General features: G+C 44.1%; 1 protein-coding gene across 2 annotated transcripts in view; it reads right to left on the bottom strand.

The window, feature by feature from the left end:
* PTPRG (protein tyrosine phosphatase receptor type G) overlaps positions 1 to 16,476 on the bottom strand; it is an 822,458-nt gene that overhangs the window by 111,809 nt on the left and 694,173 nt on the right. For both annotated transcript variants that reach the window (XM_007499993.3, XM_007499994.3), the window contains exon 13: positions 736 to 865. In XM_007499993.3, coding sequence (XP_007500055.1) covers positions 736 to 865 — 130 coding nt within the window. The remainder of the gene's footprint in view (positions 1 to 735; positions 866 to 16,476) is intronic.

Raw genomic sequence — 16,476 nt, 5'->3', positions numbered from 1 at the left:
ATCCTTACCTTCTGTCTTAGAAGAGATACTGCATATTGGTTCCAAAGCAGAACAGTAAGGGCTAGGCAATGGGGGTTAAGTGATTTGCCCAGGTCACACAATTAGGAGGTGTCTGAGGTCAGATTTGAACTCAGGACTTCCTATCTCTAGGCCTGGATCTCTATCCACTGTACAACCCAGCTGTCCCCACAAGTACTTTAAAGAACATCAGTCTAATAAATTTGGAGATACCATGCAGTTAACCCTTAACTACCTTGTTTTTAACTTGAATGTTTTTATTTATACTTATTATCTTTACATTGAATCTGTATCTATTTACATGGGACCTTGTTGTCTGCCCTTGTAAAATGTGAGCCTCCTGAATAGGACAATTGTTTCATTCCTTGTGTTTCTATCTCCCTAGCCTGTTGATCGACTGTGTGGGAAGCTGGGCCAGAATTTGCTTCAGAGAAATCTATTTTATGAAGGATGACAGCACAAACAGCCACCCTCCTTGGAGTCCTAGATCTTTTTGGAGATAGTTCATGCCGGAAACCCTCCAGCTATCATGATATGAACTTTCTGAAGGCAATTAAAATGAAAATCAGAGAGGTTGCCCCCACACAGCCTTCTCTCAGGCTCCCCAGTGGACTTCCCTAGCTTTCCACCTGTTTTTTCCACTGGTCACCCAGGGCTTGAAGTCCAACTCTCCCCAACTCTTCTAATCGATTCTGAATAGAAAAGAAATGAACTCACCTCCAGTATACTAGCACAGCAATAAGAAGAATGAGGCACACGAAGGTCAGAGCAGATACCACGATCAGGGGGATGATCCAGTCCATTCTCCCAGCAGAAGCTCGGGTCACCATGCTAGAGGTGTTCTTGTCTGCAGCAAACAGAAATGAGCCCAGTTAGAAACCAGGGGGTGAGGTAAAGGAGAGAGAATGGGATAGAGGGGACAGAGATGGAGAGAAAAAGAGAGACAGAAGGAGGGTGAAGAGGAAGAAACAGCAACGAAGAGAAAAAATTGAGGAAGATGGAGAGAATAGGAGAAAGGAAATGGAGAGGGGAAGAGAGAGAGAATGAAACAGGAGGGAGAAAAAGTGAAAGAAAATAAAAAAGGGAAGAGTTAAAAAGAGGAGGAGAAGAAGAATGAAAGAGAGAGAAAGAAGTGAAAGGAAAGGAGGGAAAACAAAGAAGAGAAAAAGGGAGATAATGAAGGGGTGAGGCAGAGAGAGAAGGGAAACAGAAGAAGAGAAAGAGAAAGAGGAGAATGAAGGAGAGAAAAGAGAGAAGAGAAAAAGAGAAAGGAGGTATGAGGGACAGAAAAAGAGGAGAGAAAGGATGGAGAGGAAAGAAAAGAAGAGAAAAAGAGAGATAACGAAGGGGGTGAAGCAGAGAGAAAAGGGAAAAAGGAGAATAGAAAGAGAGAAAGAAGAGAAAGAGAGAGAGGGAGAATGAGGAAGAAAAGAGATAAAAAGGAAGAGAGGGAGAATAAAAAGTAGAGAAAAGAAAGGGAAAGTAGGGGGGGAAACTAGAGAAAGAGTGAGGAAGAGAGGAAGCAAGGAGGAGGCAGAGACTCAGAGGACGAAGAGAAGGGGTTAGCTCGGCTCCAGACACAGAGTTCTGCTCCACTTTTGGGAGGGGAGGGACTGCACTGTCCCAGTGCACACGCCCAGGGTAGGCTGGTGAGCCCAGGGATCATACAAAGTGCAGTTGTCATTTCCTCCTTCGTCACAACCCAAACACTGATTCTTACATAAGCTTTGCTCTGCAAGCATCAGTCCCCCAGATTTGAGGCCAGACCAAATGCCCTTTTTGCAAAAGGAGGTTTGCAGAAGGCGATCCTCACACCAAGCCTTGGTATCACGGTGCTTGTTAGATTTGAGTTAACTGTACATACGTGTGTCTAAGGAAAATTCCTTTTGGCACCTGTTTCTGGCCTGTTTGTCTGTAGTAGTCAGCATGTTTCCCCTCTCAGATTATGAGCCCTTCAAGGGCAGGGACTGTCTTCTGCCTTTCTCTGTATCCCCAAGTGCTTAGCACTTTGCCTGGCACACAGCAGGTGCTTAATAAATGCTTATTGATTGACTGCCTGAGAAACTGATGTTCATTGATGTCTTGGAGGCTGGAAATGCAGGCTGTTCTATGTTTCAGGTAGGAGAATAAGGCTTCATCTCCCTTATTTAGCCTTTGAACAGCCAGACGCAGAGCAAGGATTCATCTGAGCTGCTGTGGCTTTTTGTCCTATCCATCCTTGCCCCTGTGCCCCAGCCACACGATCTGGCTAGCCCGTGTCTTCCCAACACAGGCAGCTGGGAATTTCCACTTGTCATGAGCCCAGCTCCTTGCTACGTTACATCATGTTGGCTTCATACTCAGAGGGGGCAGAATGAAATGGGGCGTGTGGAGGGGGGGGGCACAGAATCAAAGGGTAACTGTGCCTGGAGGTGGGAAGCTGTTCTGTTTTTGTTTTTGTCGGGAGCAGGGCTGCAGGCTGATGTACACTCAGTGAGGGTTCTGTCTGCTTTCCCAAAACTAGGCCAGCGTTCAGCTCAGGGAGCGAGCGAGGGCCCATTAGGAAGCTGGCTGACACACGCACTAAGCAGCTGGCCAGGCAAGCGAGTAGGAGCTGAGCTGGGAATGGATGATCATGAGGCCAGAGGTAACACCGACCCCATCGGCGATGGGGATTTACTCCCACTGTACAAGCGAGGAAAGAGATAGCCTACAGGACTTGTCCCAGCTCACACTGCTCCAGAGGCTCACAGACCCAGCATTCCTCTAACAGAGGGGGAAACGAGACCAGGGAGGTGAGGAGATTTGTCCAAATCAGCAGGCAGCTTCTCTGATTCCCAAGTCAGTGCCCTTTCTGAGGTATGAAGACCCTGTGATCATTTGTACTTAGAGACGTGCGTGCTGTCTTTGTTTCCCATTAAGTTCAATTTTTTTCAATTAGATGTAAAAAGATGTGTGTTATCCTTCACGCAGAATGAAGAATCCTTATGAGGACTTTCCTCCTTGAAACCTAGCCCATTACAAAATGCTTTCAGCAAGTCTTGTTTTTTCCCTCCCACAGCCCATGTGAAAAAGGTAGGTTTGAAATTTCTCCCATTTTCTGGATGAGAAAACTGAGGCAAAGAGTTTGAGGAGGGAGGGTCACCCAGTTTGTTAGCATCAGATACTAAGGATTAGAAGGGACATATTTAATTGCCCTCTAAAGCTCTTTGATTTAAGTTCCTTGTTTCCATGGCAAAGTCCTAAGGAGACAGTAGAGTAGGATGACAATGACAGAAGATGGCAATCTGGTCTCTCTCTGTCTGTCTCTGCCTCTTTGTCTTTGTTTCTACTCTCTATCTCTGTCTATGCTTCTCTCTGTTACTCCTCTTTGTCTCTGTCTCTCTCTCTGTTACTCCTCATTGTCTCTATCTCTGTTACTCTTCTGTCTGTCTCTCTATGTCTCTGTCTCTCTCTCTGTTACTCCTCGTTGTCTCTGTCTCTGTTACTTCTCTATCTCTGTTACTCTTCTGTCTGTCTCTCTGTCTCTTTCTGTGTTACTCTTGTTTCTACCTGTGCCTCTTCTTTGTCTCTGTGTCTCTGTTCCTCCCCTGTCTGTATCTCTGTCTCTGTCTGTCTCTCCGTTACTCTTCTGTTTCTCTGTCTCTCTCTCTGTTACTCCTCATTGTCTCTGTCTCTGTTACTTTCCTATCTATCTCTGTTACTCCTCGGTCTGTCTCTCTATGTCTCTGTCTCTCTCTCTGTTACTCCTCGTTGTCTCTGTCTCTGTTACTTCTCTATCTCTGTTACTCTTCTGTCTGTCTCTCTGTCTCTTTCTCTGTTACTCTTGTTTCTACCTGTGCCTCTTCTTTGTCTCTGTGTCTCTGTTCCTCCCCTGTCTGTATCTCTGTCTCTGTCTGTCTCTCCGTTACTCTTCTGTTTCTGTTTCTCTCTCTGTTACTCCTCATTGTCTCTGTCTCTGTTACTCTCCTATCTATCTCTGTTACTCCTCGGTCTGTCTCTCTATGTCTCTGTCTCTCTGTTACTCCTCTACTTCTCTATCTCTGTTACTCTTCTGTCTGTCTCTCTGTCTCTTTCTCTGTTACTCTTGTTTCTACCTGTGACTCTTCTTTGTCTCTGTGTCTCTGTTCCTCCCCTGTCTGTATCTCTGACTCTATCTGTCTCTCCATTACTCTTCTGTTTCTCTGTTTCTCTCTCTGTGACTCCTCTTTGTTTCTGTCTCTCTTACTCCTCTCTCTGTCTCTCTCTGTCTCTGTCCATCTCTCTCTCTTTCCTCCTGGCTACGCTTCCCTTCGGGGAGCCCAAAAAGTAATTACTGGGTCTAAGGTGGGCCGGGAAGCAGGGAAGGGAGAAACAAGGAAAACTTTTCTAACTTCTCTTGCAAAAGAGAATCGAGGCGAATACCAAAGTGTGACTCATCTGCCCAACTCACTATCAAGCCTGTATCTGGGTCAGGGTGCCTTCTTCTGCAGTGTCAAGATTTGAGTCACATACTTTATGGCTTGTGAATAGGGAAAAGATATGGCAACCGGAGCTCCAGCCCCACTCGGAGCTATGAAAGAGGACCTGGGCTGAGCTAGTATTTCCCAGCCACTTCCTCAGGTGGGTCCATGTACTGCAGTCCTTGTGCTCATGCTGCGTCCTCTCCTGGAAGGCTAGAAGAGGTTGGTGAGCTCATCTGTCCCTGAGATAACTATCCAGAGGGGCTTCCAAGGCAAGAACCCACACCGACTCCACCGAACAGCCAGCTTTTTACAGAGGAAAGCCATGCACCTACCTAGAGGAAATCAGTACAGTTTGGGGCACCCTGTTTTCAAAGTGACCCTGAATGGAGCCTGAATGCAGCCTGAAACATACCATTCTCCACTCTATTTCCTCCATGAATTTTTCTCTAGTGGAACCAATATGTCTTATAATATTATAATATATAATGATATAAATATAATAATATATTTCTCTAGCATAAGCAATATGAAGAATGTAGAAATAGGCAGTCTACATGAACATGTGGACAGTCTCGGTCATATCACCTGCATTCCTGTGCCAGGAGGGGAGGGATGGGATCGAGGGCGAGGACAGGGGTCGGACAATTTCAGAAAACAAATATTAAAATTGCATTAACATGTAATCTGGAAAAAATGTTAAAAAGTGACTCTGGCAATAATATCAATATCATACAGCTAATAGATATTCCAAACAGTCTATTCATCAAGAAAATATGCAAAGTCCCAGCAATGGCAAACCTCACCCAACCAGAACTAAGAAGTAAATGAAGTGATCGGACAGCTCAGAATTGAGAAATACGTTTCAGAACAGAGAAAGGGGTCCCCTGAGCAGCCAAGAGTTTTTTGCCAAGTCCACACAGGAGAGCTCTACTCCTCGGGGCCCTTTACCCTCGCTTAAAGTCTCACTTAGAGTCTGTTTATTCACATTTTACACACAATTTTAACAATTTTAATGACCTGATTTTTTGAGAATAAGTTACAGAAAAGAACAAAGAGACAAAAAGGACACAGAAGGGAGCAGGAGTGAAAGGTGAAAGCAAAGGAGACAGAAACAGAATACAGATATAGACTAAAATAGGAAAGTCTGAGGTCTGGGCGTGGAGTGTTTAGGTAGGGACAGAGGACCTTCCATACTTCCTGCCTTTGGAGTCATCATAATATTTGACCATATAGCATAGCCACTGGTGTGAACATAGCCTAGCTACATTCTTTTATTTCAACAAGGAAGGAAGATGGGTGTGTTTTAGAAATACGTCTATCCAAATTTGTTATTCAAAAAACACCATTGGATAAATGTTCAGCTACTTTGATGACTGGAGAGCCAAAGGTTCTCAGATTTAAAGCTGAAAAGAATCTACGTTGGAGGCCACTGAGTCCAATCCTCTCATTTCAAAGATGAAATTGAAGCTTAGGGAAGTTAAGTCAGACAACAAGTAAGTATCAGAGGCAGAATTTGAACTCATGTCTTTTGGTTTCCAAGTCTAATACTTTATCCAGTGTATGACAATTGCCTTTTTTTATGGGGAGCCCTTCCTTATTATATGTGAGGTACTCTAGTAGGTATTACAGGAAATAGGATAATAAAATGAATCCAGCATTTCCTGCCTTCCAGTAACTTAGAATTTAGTAGGAAAGAGAACCTGGACAAAGAAGTGTTCACAGGAATTAGAAAGTAATCAGGAGGAAGCTAGGTGGCTCAGTAGATAGAGAGCAAGATCTAGAGATAGGAGGTCCTAGGTTCAAATCTGGCTACTGACACTTCTGGGTTGTGTGACCCTGAGCAAGCCACTCAACCCCAACTACTTAGCCCGTACCGCTCTTCTACCTAGGAACCAATAGTGATTCTAAGATGGAAGGTAAGGGGTTGAGAACAACAACAAAAGAAAGGACGTGAGCAGCCACCTAGCAGGAAGACCTTCATGAAGTCTTCATATTAAGGCCAACACAGGCTGAACTTGCTGATCTGGCTCCTGCTCATTGGGACTTCCATTCCATCCAGGTTCTTCTGATCTGACAAGGACTAGTCCTCATTTCTTAGAGGAGGAGAGCCTCCCAACCCAATGGATAACCATCTTGTAGGGTATCTAAGGAGAACTCTGAATGAAAGTGGAAAATACAAAGAAGACACTATGGCTAGAGATAAGGGCTCTGTGTTGAACTGCTTCCTTAACCAGGTCCTTTTCAGGACTTGAAAGTCATTTGAAAAATTTAAACAATTAGTTGGAAATGGAGCACTTTGCTTGTGCCACAGGTGTGAGGGGCCCTTTGGAGTCTATGCTTTCCCTATCCTGATGAATGCTAACGCCTGCCATCTTGGTTTTGGAGCCACATCTCACTGATCATTTCAAACAATGTAAAGAAAGTGTGGATCCTCCCAAATACTTATCTTGGAGATAGGATTTGCTGGCTGAGATGAGTGCCAGACCCAGAAACTTCCAGATTCTGTTGGATGCAGGGAGACATGGCAACCCAGTGGATGATGGAGGCTCCTCTCCCTTCAGGGCCATGGGATCATGGAACCAGAGCCATACGGGGAAACACACTGGGCTTGGGGGACACGTCTCTGTTTTCTTGCACATGATACTCTATCTCCTACCTTTGTGCCTTTCCCCGACTGTCCCCTCTATGTCTAGAACGTGGGTGGCTTCCCTAGATTTTTTGAAGACAGCACGTTCTACTCTGGATAGGAGGGCTTTCATGGCAGTCTGGACTGCTGGTGCCCTTCCTCAGACATCGCCTTCTACGTACTTTGTGTATATCATGTTTGTACCTTGTCCTCATGCTTTCTCTCCCAACACATCATGAGTTTCTTGAGAGTTTCTTGTCTTTCTTTATATCCTCAGTGGTTGACACAGTGCCTGGCAGACTAGGAGAGCTTAATAAAAGGCACCTTTGACTGACTGACTGATGCTGTGACCCTGGGCAACTTACCCAGTATGTGCTGCTGTTTGCAAATCGGCTCTTCTATTAAACTGTAAGATCCTTGGGGGAAAGGCCTGTGTTTCTGCCTTTCTCTAGGGCTTCACACAGAGCCAGACACATAGTAAGCAATGAATAAGTCTTGAGTGATGGACAAGTTTCCTCATTGGTAAAATAGGGCTAATGATACAACCTACCTAATAGAGATGCCATGTGGAAAAATGAGATGACAGAAAATACTTTGCAAACATCAAGGTGTTATATTAAAGTCAGGCATTATGATTAGCTGGATGGAATCCTTCAGGTCACTTAGTCCAACCCCCTCATTTTACAGATAAAGAAACTGAGGCACAGAAGAGTTAGCCACTAATCCAAGGTCAGGGAGGCAGGTAGGAAGCAGTGCTGGGATTCAAAACCAGGACCTCTGGAGGCCTCAGGTGCAGCTCTCCTTCTCATGGTTCTGTGGGGGCTTTGATTCGCCAAATGGCCTGTTTCCTCTTTATTTTTCTCTTTGAGCAAAGTGGCTAAGTTTTGTTTTAAAGAGTGCTTTCATTTCAGGATGATAATCAAACATTTATCTCCAATGGTTGGATGGGAGCAGGGAGAAGGGTACAAAGGCAAAAAACAAAGCTAGATACCAAGGGCGAACTGTCCCACTCTCATTCTGGAGGTTTGAGGAGAAAGGGTATATGAAGGAGACAGACAGACAGATACAGGCAAAATCAGAGACAGAGACAGACAGAGAGAGAGAGAGAAAGAGAAAGAGAGAGAGAGAGAGACAGAGAGATAGATAGATAGATAGATAGAGAGAGAGAGAGAGAGAGAGAGAGAGAGAGAGAGAGAGAGAGAGAGAGAGAGAGAGAATAGAGAAAAGAAAAACAGTTTTCAGTGGCATATGTCATCACTGAATTAATTCTGTTTGCCTTTTACTGGCTTGGATTTCATCCCAGCAGGAAGCAAATAAAAAATGATTACAATGTAGTATGGATGCTTCAGGAAGGCATCCTCCATCAGATGGACCCCAATCCTCTCTACCGAATTGCTCACCCCAGGGGAAGGCAGCATCGACAGGAAGATGACTGTATTTTCGATGACAAAAGTAAGCCCGTATCCAAAAGGTCAGAAGCTGGGGAATGGAAGACGGCAGGAGCCGGGTCTGCTGGAGGCTGGGAGAAGGACAAGTGGAAGGGAGGCATTTCCTACATCCATAAATCTGCTGCCTTGGCAGGCCGTCCACCAGCTCAATTGTGGGCCACATAAATGTGTTTATTCTCTCTAAGTAATGCCACTCATCACCATAAACTGTAGACATCCACATAATAAAGGCAGCAGCTTTTATCAGGACATAAAACTTTCTCCCCCCCCCCCCCCCCGGTCCTGACATTTCATAAACCACCAGGGCAGGGAAGCGACGCTTTGTCATTTCTAAACGCAGATCGATGCTCCCGATGGAGGATGGTGGTTCTGTCCCACCACGATGGATCCCAGGCTGGCTCCCAGAATCCCATTTGTTTCCATTTAGATCTAGCCATGACTTTTGAATAAGAACACACTTACCCTTCCAACCCATCTCACTTCCTATCACGCAAAGACGAGTCCATGACGCCCGTTCCAGCCAGGGTGTGGGAAATGGGAGAGCTTCTGTACAAAGACGCACCTTCATTCCAAGCCCCATAAAGAGGAGCCTTTCCAATTGGGTAACCCAACCCCGAGTGTGCTTTATTGCAGAAGCATCTGTGGAAACCTGAGAACTGGCCCTCCTTCCCTTCTGTTCTGCCACCTCCTGCCAGGTGTATTTTCCACTCTCAGCATGGATTTGGAGCATCCCACCTTCCTCTCTCACCTTCTCTTTCTTCCCCAGCCTGCGAGAAACTCTATTAGTCCATCGTAGAGTCTCTTTTTTAACAGGCGCCCCGCTTGCCCAAATGGATCACTGGGACCACTTCTTCGAGGTCCAGAACACCCCCAGGGCGAGGGCTGGGTGGCTTCTTTTGGATCTGGGGCTGTGGCTACCTTTACAGAACCGAGACCTTCCTCATGAGCACGTGAGCCCCACCACGACTGTAAAGGTCAGGAGAAACGAATCCAGGGAGGATGCCAAAGAAAAGGGAACCGGTAGGGTTACCTCAACAAAGCCACTGGACAAAGGCAGCCCAAACCCCACTTCTATGTGGGTCACCTGATACCCTGAGCCCAGGAGCCGGGGCTGCTGGGATCGGATCTCCCCCCTTTCCTGCAGCTAGTCACGCCTTGTTCCCATGCAGGTAACTCAGCACAGGGACTACTTCCTTTCTGTCTGTGTCCAGGACGCAGGATGGAGCCGGGACATGGGGGCCTCTTTAGCAAACAGAACGGATCTGAGTCAGTGAAGATGGGCTTGGAAGCCTCCCCTGAGCATCGGATGAACAAATCTCAGAGGGAGGGAAAATGAGTTTTTTCCATTGACAACGTCTATAAAATTGCAGGGAAGAGTTGATCACAGGATGCTGAATTACCTTTTTTTGCTTCTCAGAGTGGAATAACACTAAGCCACTGAATATTAAGAGAGAAGCCCAATATATATATTTATTGTGTATATGTATATATAGGCTCTTTTTAAAAACTAAGCAAAAAAGGCAGCGGCATGACCAAGATTATGAAGAGTAAGCATCATGGCGGCATACTTATTTAAAGTGCTTCACCTCCGGCATATGTTAGGGGCCATTTGAAAATAATCATAGGAAGAAGGACGGAGAGCCAAGGGCTACTCAAAGAATACAAACTTTTGGCATCTTAATCATTCCCTTCTTTTCTCCTTTTAACATCCACATTCAAAATCATTCTCATCTTAAAAAATTTTTTTTTCAAACCATCACCTTCCATCTTAGAATCAATACTGCGTATCGGTTCTAAGGCAGAAGAGTGGTAAGGGCTAGGCAATGGGAGTGACTTGTCCAGGGTCACACAGCTAGGAAGTGTCTGAGGCCATATTTGAACCCAGGGCCTTCCCATCTCTAGGCCTGGCTCTCCATTCACTGAGCCACCCAGCTGCACCCAAAATCATCCTCATCTTAGCTGATTCCGTAACTTAAAAAAAGCAACCCCCCAAAACTCTTACTAAGTATTTGTTCCAAGGCAGAAGAGTGGTAAGGGCTAGGCAATGGGGGTGAAATGACTTGACCAATGTCACACACCTAGGAAGTGTTTAATACCAGATTTGAATTCAGGACCTCCTGTCTCTAGGCTTGCCTCTCTAGTCACTGAGCCACTTCTCTTCCACTACAACTCTGTTTTACTGGCTGTGATGTTAGGGGCAAAGAGAGGTCATTTTCAATTTTTTTTTTTGAAATGACCAAATTAAAAAAAAACACCTTTAGGACAAGGTGTTTAAAAGAGTCAAGTTCAGAAGCAATTATTAAACATTTACTATGTGCCAGTCCATGTGGGAGGCAAGGGGTATAACCGATAGTGTGCCAGGCCTGGAGTTAGAAAGACTCTTCTTTGTAGGTTCAAATCTGGCCTGCCATTTCCTAGCTGGGGGACCCTGGGCAAGTCAGTTCACCCTGCTTTCCTCAGTTTCCTTATCTGTAAAATAATCTGGAGAAGAAAATAACATTTTGCTGCAATATCTTTGCCATGAAAATCCCAAATGGGTTCATAAAGCATCAAACACAAGTTAAAAAGGACTGAACAACAACTCAGTAAACTCCTGTGGCTCCCTATTGCCTTTATGATGTAAACCTTAAAATTTCTTAGACTTATGAATGTTGGAAATTTTCCCATTGGGAAATTTCATACTTGAAAAATTTCATACTGATAGTAAGAACTCTATTGGAATGTGAACCCCGCCCCCTTGGCATGGGAGGATCCTTCTCCTCCCTACTTAAGACTACTTTAGGACAGAAACCTTTTGCTAAACAATGGAAAGGACTTTGACCTATGCTTAAGCATAGAACAGGAAGTTCTTTGAGTCATGATTGATTTTAGAATTGATACAATAGAGATACTTGGAATGACAGAACCAGGTCTTGGAACTTCCAATCTCCACCCTACTCAGAGTAACAGGATTTAGGAAGGGCTGCAGCAAAGATCAAGATTTAATTATTTGAGAATATGACCTTCAACAGACATGTGCAAAGGAAACAGACCTCTGGGCGGTCCTGGGTTAAGCTAGAGCCACCATTGGCACAGAGGAGACATTGACAGTGATTGGTAGATGTGAGAACTGAGGGGAGGAGACTTAGATGGTTTCCTTAAAGATAGAGAGGCTGAGGACAAGGAGAGAGGTTTTGCTCTGGGAGGTTTTGCTCTGAGAGGTTTTTCTCTGAGAGGTTTTGCTCTGAGGGGGTTTTGCGCTGAAGGAGGTCTGAGAGGAGGGCTTGCTCTGAAGGAGGCTGGAGGTGGAGGCCCCTGAGACTGTTTCTCCATTTTGGTCACGTGAGTGATAGGGACTGAGCTCTTTTCTTTGCCCCAGCTATCTAAGGGCTTGGGCCTTTGGCCCAGCCTAAGCAGAGGGGGTATTTAAGCCCTATTCCCTTCTCCCCCCCCCCCTCTCTCTCTCTCTCTCTCTCTCTCTCTCTAATACCTTTCTTCCTCCTGTTTGTAATTAAAAACTCCATAAAAGGTTGACTGCTGACTTGAGTTTTCATTTAGGAATTACATAGTTGAATTCCTTGGCGACCTTAAATTAATATATATCAGTCTTTTAAAGTGATTTCCATATCACATTGATCAAATATAAAACCTTTGTTTGAAACAATGAACCATTACAATAGGTGCCTGGTACTCTGGGGATTCAAAGAAAAATCAAACAAAGGAGTGCTCTGCAGGAGCTCAGAGTCTAATGGGTGGGAAAACATGCCAACAACTAGTTACCGACAAGATCTATTGTTGGTAACCAACAATTGTTAACCAACAGGATAATTGGATAACAACCACAGAGGGGAGGTATTGGCATTAAGGAGGATGAAGAGAGGTTGGAGGGAGGAGTGAGTGGAGTCTTAGCTAGAACTAGAAGGAAGCCAGAGAAGTCAGGAGACACGACACTCTTGGTTGGCTTTTCCAATGTGGTAGACACAGGAAACTCTCAGCTTTTGGAAAGATGGGAAACTCTTTGGGGCATAGTGGGAAATGCATATGGGAGCCTAAGATGTGAACTTAGATCCTGCCTGCCTCTGATGCTTACTTAGCCAGTCCCTTGGCTCTTGGTTTGGTTTTGTTCTCTAGAAAATGAGAGAGACTGGGGAGACTTGGTTCCTTCTCATACTAGTTCTATGAATCCACACAGGATAAGGCTTTTAGTGCAGTCTAGCAGACCATGTGTGTTATACAGATGTTATGTGTGCATAAACACAATTTTTTTCAGTTATAGGGATGTTGGGACACCAAAAAACCCCAGCACTTTGGCCACGGCTTCCCATGAAACAGAGAAAAATAGAAAATGGCCCCTGGTCCCTTTGGCTTCTGTAGTGAGGGTGGAAGAAAAAGAGAGGCAGAGGGTGCAAAGATACAGGTAAAGGCCAATGAGGAATAGCAGGCAGGGATGGGTTGTGGGCTGTAGCTTCAGGCAGGAAGATCCCAGACCCATTGGTTTATCAGAAGAGACCCATTTAGCAAGTACCCATGTCCACATGCCATCTTTCTCTTTACCATTTCCTAGAGGATTATTTAGCTTTGCAATTGTGCCTTTAAGGAAAGTGGGAAAGGCCACTATTGAAAGCTTCTGGTGCTTTGCATCTATAAATTCGATGAATATCTCTACTGGTTTGGGCCAAAGGAGGGGACAGAAGCTCTCAAATGAGTGTCTAGGCATTCTCTTGCGCTTGACTCTTGTTTTTCAGAATAATGGTTCTGATGAGAATGCCTATCCAAACTGTACACAATCCACAAACTTCAGTAAAGAGCTTACTATCTGCTGGGCATTGTGGACATCAAGACAAATCCTTTCCCTCAAAGGGCTTCCATTCCTTTGTACTGAAACAGTACAAGATTAATTTCCTAGAAAAAGTTAATAATCAGGAGGACCTACTCACCGATTTTCTCAATACTGTAGACTTTGGATCCTGCTTTTAGCTACTTTGAAGTCTCAAAGAGGAACATCCATGCTAGGCTCCATCATACAAATGGGCAGCACATTTCCTTAGTTAGAATCTGTTCTTTTGGTCCAAGACATTCTACCAAATGTCTGGATCAGACCATAAGTAGCTAGGAGGTACAGCAGATAGTGTGCCAGGTCTGAAGTTCTTCCTGAATTCAAATCTGCACTCAGATCCTTCTTAGCTGTGTGACTTTGAGTCAGTCACTTCACCCTTTTTGCCTCAGTTTCCTCATCTGTCAAATGAGTTGGAAAAACAAAATGGCAAACCACTCCAGTACTCTGACAAGAAAACCTTGAATGGTCCACGCAGAGTCAGGCGTGACTGAATGACAACTTTGATCTAAGGGACAGAGTTAGCTATTCCATGCAAGGGTTTGCTGAAAAATCAAGAAGCCTTCAGGGGCCATGATCATTATTTTATTGTTTATATCAGGAGGAAGAAGAAGTAGATGAGTTCTGCTTGGTCCCAAAGAGTAGAAGCAGGAACCATGAGAAGAAAGAGCTACAGTTGTAAAGAAGGGAATGGAAGCTTCATGTTGGGGGAAAATACCTTTCCTGATGATAAATGGAGTGGGTGGTCCTGGGAGGGAGGAGGATGCTTCTAAGCAGCATCCGGGTCACCACATGTCAGGCACACTAGAGATGGCATCATTTTTCAGGATGCTGGTGGGCCAAAGGGTTGCCGGGGTCCCTGCCAACTCTGAGATTCAATGATACTTAATTTCTATAAAGACCTGAGTTTGACCATCCAGACTCAGTTTTCTCATCTGTAAAAAAAGGGATGGTAACAATAGCACCTCCTCCCAGGGTGGTTGTCAAGGATAAATGACACATGTCAAGTATTTGGTGAATTTTGAAGTGCTCTATAAATACAAGCTATTATTTGCAGTCGAGTGGAATAAAAGGACCATCATGGCTTCCCAAAGACCAGGATGAATGTTACCATCAGGATTTGGATTATTTCAAAAGTGATCCAGTTGTTTAAAAAGATCCCTCTCCTTAAGTCTTTTCCCTTGCTTTCAAGGGAACATTTTCTTCATTACCGTACCAACCAGTCAATGGAACCAAATGATTTTATGGCACAGATTTAGAGGCAGAGTTGGGTCAGGGATTGAGGTTGAAGGTTGAATGCTGAAGCAACGCTACCTTCGTACCCAGGGTTTGCAGAAATTAATCTATTTTTTCAAGGACATTTTTAATGGCTCATTATTCTTCTAATTCTACCTTCATCTGGCCAGCTGGTCTTCACAAGGGGTTAAAAGCCCCTTCCTTTATTCAGTCTTAGACTGAATGTGTTTGCCCATTTCTCTGCTGCTGGTGTACAGCTGAAGGGCACTCAAAGGCCTTTAAAAGATTAGACCATTACTTGCTTTAAGGAGGAAAGTAACTCAAAGCATGAATATTTATTCTAAGTTATAACTTCACATACGAGGTCTCAGCTTTTGATGAATTTTAATGTTTACAAGTGTAAAAGCAAATAAATATTTACCAGTTGCTTCTCTCTCTCTCTCTCTCTTTTTTGCACTCTTATAACTCCACGACAGCTTTGATGCAAAAAATTGTTACCAAACATCTTGGAGTCTGGCAAAATCAAAGATTTTTTATTAAAAGACAACAAGCCACAACAATAACAACCCTCGTACTCACATGGAAAAAAATGAGATGGCTCCATTATATGAGATAGAAAAATGGCAGAGTCAGGGGAGGAAAAGAATAATTATCTGGTTTACTGGGCAGTGGAAACCCAGTCCTTACAGTGCCCAGTCCTGGCTTCTGCCAACTGATGCCCCAGCTATTGGGACATGAACTGTGCAGAACATAAGAACAGCTAGAATTCTTTCTTGGGCAAATAATGTGATTTTAGTCAGGGAAAAAAAATACCTTCCATGGTTATGTGTTTGTTCAGTATTATTTTGAGGCCCTAAACAGCTCATTACCAAGGAGATTTTATCAAGGGACTATCATGGATCATGTTATTGCCAAAGGATCCAAAATAAACTTGAATTGGATTACTGTTAATAAAAAAAAAGTTGAAAGAGCAATATTTGTAGTACCACATTTTTTGACTGCAGAAAACAGGAGATAAATAATTATAATAATAACAGCTCATATTTACGTGGTGCTTTTAGGTTAACAACATATATTACAAAAATTATTTCATTCCATTCCAAAGATCTCACGAAAGAGGCCCATCAATTGGTGAATGGGTGAATACATTTTGGCTTACCAACTTACGAAATAAACATTTGCAAAGTTGTTTTTCAGTCATATCTAATTCTTCCTAACCCCGTTTGGGGTTTTCTTGCCAAAGATGACTGGAATGGTTTACCATTTCCTTCTCCATTTTGTTTTACAGGTGAGGAAACAAGGTTAAGTGACTTGCCCAAGGTCACCCATCTAGTAAGTATCTGAGGCCAGATTTGAATTAAAAAAAAAAAAAAAGACGAGTCTTCCTAACTCCAGGCCCAGCACTCTATTCACTGTGTTGTCTAGTTGCCTGGTATTGAGACATAAGAAATGGCAAATAGTAATTTAGAGAATCATGAGGAGACAATTCAGATAAGATCAGAATCAGCAGAACCAATACATAATCCATGATGATCAGTCGTAAGTGCAAAGGCAGATGCTGCCCAAAGGTGGCTACTAGGATGTAGCTAAAGGCAGCTACAAAGTGAACAATCTGAGATCAGGAGGACAGAGGAGGAAGCTCTTCCCAGCAGAACAAGTTATAGGCAGGAGGACAGAGTGGGGAGAGAATGTTGACCATGTAGACACTGTCAGATACGGCTACTTTCTCAGTTTTGCTTCATAGTTTTTCTCTGTTTGTAAAGGCAGGTTATCTGATGGCAGAGGAGAGATGCCAGTACACTGGTCTAAAAGACAAAAGGTAAACTGCTAAAGGTAAGAACTGGTGTGGGTCCAGAGCCATAGTTTCATCTGTATGGGGATCCCCCAATATAGACCCTCCTGCTACCCTCT

The sequence above is a fragment of the Monodelphis domestica genome, chromosome 7, assembly GCF_027887165.1.
Source record: "Monodelphis domestica isolate mMonDom1 chromosome 7, mMonDom1.pri, whole genome shotgun sequence".
Taxonomy (NCBI): domain Eukaryota; kingdom Metazoa; phylum Chordata; class Mammalia; order Didelphimorphia; family Didelphidae; genus Monodelphis; species Monodelphis domestica.
The sequence above is the reverse complement of the archived record's forward strand: the minus strand, read 5'-3'. Positions and strand labels throughout refer to the sequence as shown.